Source organism: Corythoichthys intestinalis, chromosome 7 (assembly GCF_030265065.1).
Source record: "Corythoichthys intestinalis isolate RoL2023-P3 chromosome 7, ASM3026506v1, whole genome shotgun sequence".
NCBI lineage: Eukaryota > Metazoa > Chordata > Actinopteri > Syngnathiformes > Syngnathidae > Corythoichthys > Corythoichthys intestinalis.
In genome coordinates this window covers 57,346,296-57,352,362 of record NC_080401.1, presented here as the reverse complement: position 1 = coordinate 57,352,362, position 6,067 = coordinate 57,346,296, and the positions used below count along the sequence as shown (strand labels likewise).

The 6,067-nt window shown below is 38.6% G+C and overlaps 1 protein-coding gene across 3 annotated transcripts in view; it reads left to right on the top strand.

The window, feature by feature from the left end:
- The first annotated feature begins 573 nt into the window (after positions 1 to 573).
- LOC130918578 (glomulin-like) overlaps positions 574 to 6,067 on the top strand; it is a 22,720-nt gene continuing 17,226 nt past the window's right edge. For 2 of the 3 annotated variants that reach the window (XM_057840391.1, XM_057840393.1), the window contains exon 1: positions 702 to 718. In XM_057840391.1, the coding sequence (XP_057696374.1) occupies positions 703 to 718 (16 nt within the window). In that variant the 5' untranslated portion in view covers position 702. Of the gene's footprint in view, positions 719 to 6,067 lie in introns of all 3 variants that reach the window. The other variant, XM_057840392.1, reaches the window with a different exon arrangement.

Sequence of the window (6,067 nt, the reverse complement as noted above, 5' to 3'; positions counted from 1 at the left end):
TGTTGATTTGTGAAGGCATTTACGGATCATTTCCTGTTAAGTTTGAGTCACTGTATATTCATTTGCGTAGATTCCCGTTCCTGTTCTGAAACCCAAAATATACAGGGAGTGACCCAAAAAAGCCCCCAAATCAACAGGAAGTGACTGAAAATCGACAGCAAATGACCTGCAATGGCCCAAAATTAAACTCTTTGGTTGCCATTGACCGCCATAGACGTCCATTACATTTCAAATGAATTGGACGTCTAAACTCAATTCAATTCACAGCAGAAGGATGATAAGATGGGAGTACATGTAACACTCTCTTCACTTGTCGTGACGTCACGCACACAATCTGCCAGATCTCGGGCGCCGGTCGTTTTAGCTTGGCAATCGAGCCAAATTTCTCTCATTTTCTTGTGTGTAATTACACGAAGTGGCATGATGTGAATACAAAAGGCATGCGTTTATGGATAAATGATGGAATATTAACATTTTCCCAGGGCATGACATACCCTTTAACATCTTCAAACCACATACGTGTACACTCACAAACATGTTCTCCGCTAAATAAATACATATGTAAATGAGTTTGACGCCTTTCCGAGAGATGTCGCCGATGACTCCCCCTGAAATATTCATGTCAGCGCACCCGAAGAAGGCCGATCCATAAGCGGTGCGAAAAAACGACAAAGATTCATCCTCAGCCTCCATGAAATATTGATGGCCAGGCATTCAAGTAAAGTTACTTTTTGTGTTCTGATTTAATGAATGATTTGAGCGGCGGCGGCGGATGTCGGGTTTGCTGAAGCCTGCGCTAATGCCCATCCGGGGGTCTTGTGTGGTCATGTGTCAAACTGCGGCAAGATCAGGAGTACTTTGGCAGGATTCTCATGTTTGAATCTCTCCTGTCCGAAGGGGATTTTGTGGCGCAAAGCTGCTTTTAATCACACTAAGATTGAAAAAGAAGCGACGGGACAAAAAGCGGTAGTGATGAGAAATGGATCGCGGCAGTGCAGAGGCTCTCCCATTCTCCCTCTGGCTAATTATGAAACATTGATGAGCCCGACCGGAATCTGATCCCGCCCTGCAAAGCTTTGCTAATCGTCACACTAGAATGCTAGCTTTGGTCAGAAAGCTAACACGGCAAAATCATGAGTGTTAATTTAACTCAGAAAGAGTTCTGAGCAAGGACGTTGCTAAAGTCTCTTGGGGCCATGAGCAAGAAATCCATGGGGCCAACAACACTAGCTAGCAGCAATGCTGGCAGCTAATGAGGGAAAGTAGAAACCTAAAAATTACAGTATTTAAAATCCTTAAACTAACATCAAAGTTAGTGACAAAAACAACCTACAGTAGCAGTTTTGCGAGCTAAAGATTGTGCTATCGCTGCACCAATAGCAATACTATCTAGCAACGAATGATGGCAGCTAATGAGATTATGTGGAGGAAAAAAATGTTTTAAAAATCCCATAACCATAAAAGGTAATGACAAAAATAAGATACACAATCAATTATTTTATCTTTTGAGCAAGATAATAGGAAAAGTAGTTCTGTGAGTCTAAGATTGGTCACCCTAATGTTAGCACATATTTTGATTTCCAAAATAGAGGACACTCAGCTCGGCCTCAAGATACTTGAATTTTACTCGAAGTTCACTCAAAGATGCCTATATCACTTTAATATATTTAAAGTGTGCCCCCTCACTCTGGATGGAAAAATGCAGTTTGAAAAAAAATAAATAAATAATGACTTTATTAAAAAAAATATATATATATATATATATATATATATATATATATATATATATGAACTAGGGTTGTCAAAATTCTCGCGTTAACGGGCGTTAATTAATTTTTTAAATTAATCACGTTAAAATATTTGACGCAATTAACGCAGATTACCCGCTCAGACAGATTTAAATGACGGTACGGTGAAACACCACTTGTTAATTGTGTTTTATGGAGTTTTGCCACCCTCTGCTGGCGCTTGGGTGCGACTGATTTTATAGGCTTCAGCCACCCATGAGCATTGTGTGATTATTGACATCAACAATGGTGGGCTAATAGTTTATTTTTTGATTGAAAATTTTACAAATTTCATTAAAACGAAAACATTAAGAGGGGTTTTAATTTAAAATTTCTATAAATTGTACTAAAATATTTCTTTTAAGAACTACAAATCTTTCTATCCATGGATCGCTTTAACAGAATGTTAATAATGTTAATGCCATCTTGTTGATTTATTGTTATAATAAACAAATACAGTCCTTATGTACCGTATGTTGAATGTATATATCCATCTTGTCTTGTCTTTCCATTCCAAAAATAATTTATGTAAAATATGGCATATTTTATAGATGGTTTGAATTGCAATTAATTGCAATTAATTACGATTAATTAATTTTTAAGCTGTAATTAACTCGATTAAAAATTTTAATCGTTTGACAGCCCTAATATGAACGTATAATATATAATGCAGACCCATAGAAATGTAGTCCAGTCAATACACATACACACAGTAGGCTATGTGCCAACTAAACATTTTTATAAATTACTAACATGACAATTGTCCCTGACAAATTGTTATTCCCATTCAATTGATATTCTCATTCAATAATCTAGATTGCACAAAAACAAAAACCGAAATAAACTGACAAACTATTCAACTAGCATGTTTCCAAACATAGCAGTTCAAAACTACGTTTCCCATAATGCCTAGCGTGTTTCAGCTTACTGATAGCTAGCTGAGGCAAAAATCAAACTTCGCTATAAAAGTTCACAATCATCGGCAGCGCAACGATGCGACACCAAACGGGATTTTACAGTCAAAGCTCCGACAGAAGTCAACAGTTGCCATTATATACGTATTTATCGTAAAAAACTTCAGGCGTTGTGGCCAAATTGTCAACCCAGTAGATGGCGGTAAGGTAATGCCTCATGATAGGGGTAAACTGCCAACAAAAACAAGAAGAACTACTCCTTCTCTCCCTACTACTAGGAGCCATGCCATTGCAGGCAGGCGCTGCCCCTCAGCGGCCGGAGGGATTCTCTTCAAATTGGTCCCGAGAAAAATCATAAAAACCTGACATTTTTATGAATTTATAAAACCCCCCTGGACGACGAGGATACTACCCGAAAGTAGGACTTGTCCGGGCAAAAGAGGACGTTTGGTCACCCTAGCTAACATTGCACCAAAAGAAACACTAGCTAGCAACGAATGATGGCAGCAATATGTTAGAGTATAAGTGTTTTTTTTTTAAATACTGTACTAAAAACATTAAAATCTCATGACAAAAACAAGATACACAATGAATCATTTTATCATGCGAAAAATATAATAGGAAAAGTAGTTTTGCTTACTTAAGATTGTGCTAACATTGCACCAAAAGCAACACTAGCTAGCAGCGAATGATAGCACCTAATGAGATTAAGTAGAAACATGAACGTTTTTTTTTTTTTTTTTAAACACTGCACTAAATACATTAAAAACTCTTTACAATAACAAGATTCATCATAAATTATTTTATCATGTGAACAACATGAGAGGAAAATTAGTTTTGCATGTTTAAATTGTGCTAACTTGTTAGACGTTGAACCAAAAGCGACATAGCTAGCAGCGAATGATGGCGGCTAATGAAGGATAGTAGAAACATAAAAATTATAGTATTTAAAATTGTAAAACTAACGTCAAAGCTAGGAACAAAAACAAAGTGCAGCATAAATTATTTTACTACGCTAAAAAAAATATATAGAAAAAGTAATTTTATGAATTTAAGATTGCGCTAACATTGTACCAAAAGCAGTAGTAGCTAAATTTAGTTTTTTTGCACACATAAACAGGTGGGTAGTGTAGCCCAATGCCCAAAAATAAAGGGGTTTGATTAAAAGTAACAAAATAATCCAGAAATACAATAGCATTGCCAAAAGATACAAAAATATACCGTAATTTTCGGACTATAAGACGCACCTGACTATAAGCCGCCGCCCACCAAATTTGACACAAAAACAGCATTTGTTCATAAATAAGCCGCACTGGACTATAAGCCGCAGCCGTCCTCATTATTCTATGGGATATTTACACCAAAAGATATTCACCAGTAACACTCCATTTGACAGTGGCATCATAAGACTGTCATAAGACCAAATAACCCCCCGTGACGCTTTGAAACAAATGGCTGCAAAGCTTCATTGGTTCAAGAAGCTTCATTGGCTATCACTGCTCCCTTGAGGGACACAGTCAACCTCTGCTGCCACTTGCTGTCAACACTGTTGTGGCCCAACATGCCTCCTAGCATGCATTGTGGCACTACAGACAAAAATTCATGTTCTGTGCTAATTATTTCTTCAATTACTCTTCCGGTTGTTTTATTAAATGGTAGTTATGGTATTCTGTAACACTATATCTGACAGCGGCATCATAAGACTGTGATAAGACCAAATGAACCCTCATGAAGCTTTGAACCAATTGGCTGCAGAGCTTCATTGCTTCAAGAAGCTTCATTTGGCCATCAATGCTCCCCTTGAGGGACACAGTCAACCTCTGCTGCCACCTGCTGTCAACACTGTTGTCATCCAACATGCCTCCTTGCATGCATTGCGGCACTACAGACAAAAAAAATCATGTTCTGTGCTACCGTAGTTATTTATTGAATTACTAATCCAGTTGTTTCATTAATTACTAGGTATGGTATTTGGTAAAAAGTGGCGCCATAAGACTGTCATAAGACCATCATAGTGGTGACATGACATTGCCATGAGCATTAAGCATGAGCTTATGACAGATATCATTTTGCGTCATCCGGCAAATTATCTCACTTTTGAATGGATGTATTGGAACTTGAGTTCCTGGTCCCTAGTTCCTATATGTCCCCCAAAAGGTTCTAAGAGTGCGGATAGTTCCTTCATTGCAAAAGCGGCTTTTATAAGAACTAATTACTCAGGTTTCTACAAGTCGAAAGTGACGATTGTTTCGTTACACCCTGTCTGTGTATTTAACCTCCCCGTTTTTGTTCAGTCCTTGTTGCGTCAATGTTCATGTCGATCTGGATGTGTTTTCCTGTACCACAGTTCAAGTTTGGTCAGATTTTTCTGTAAGTTTTGATTCCTCATCCAGTTTTTGTTTGCGATTGGGATTTTGGATTAAAGCATTTTGAGCCACCTTGGCCTCCCCCGGTTTACTGTATTTGGGTCCACCTTCCTTCTGAACTATGACAGACAACTCTAAACGAAACCCCTCCAATTTTTACTGGTGAATTTGCAACGCGCAGGCCGAGGCTAAAACTCCCCGAGGGGGACCGATCGAAGATGTTACATGTGAACTGGCTGTCAAGATGATTCCGTCAGCCGCTGTTTAAAGATGCTGACACACCGTGTTTGGGGTACCGATGTCTTGTTGCAAGTGATGGGAGGCTTTTAGTCGCTTTCCCCCTCTCCCCCCGCCCCCGAACTGCATTTATCCGTTTAAGTGTTCACCCGAGTGCGACGATTCTCGTTTCACCTGCCACACGCGTCTCCTGACACTTCCTGCCTACTCAAGCCTTCCTTTTCAGGTCATCTGCCCGCAACCCTTTGACTTAAATTGGAGACTTTTTTTTCCTTCTCCAAGTTGGGTGCAACGAATATAACGTATTTTATACACGCGAGCAGCGAACTGATTTCAATAAAAGTCCTGCAAGGACAAAACAAAGTTGAAAGCAAAATCAAAAATGTTTGCGTACACAGGGTCTCTGCAGGTTTCAAGAAGTCAATTTAAGACCACATCAATAAAAAAATAAAAGCACAAAGGACTTGAAGGAAAAATTGTGTAAAATCTTTTTTGGCATGTGGCAAAATTGATTTTGCCATGTGGCATTTTTTGGGCAAGTGGCAAAATTGATTTTGCCATGTGGCTTTTTTTTTTTTGGTATGTGGAAAAATAGATTTTGCTATGTGGCATTTTTTGGGGTTGTGGCAAAATGGATTTTGCATTCGGCTTTTTTGTGGGGCATGTGGAAAAATCGATTCTGCCATGTGGCACTTTTTGGGCATATGGCATTTTTTGTGGTATGTGGAAAAATGGATTTTGGCATGTGGCATTTTTTGGGCAT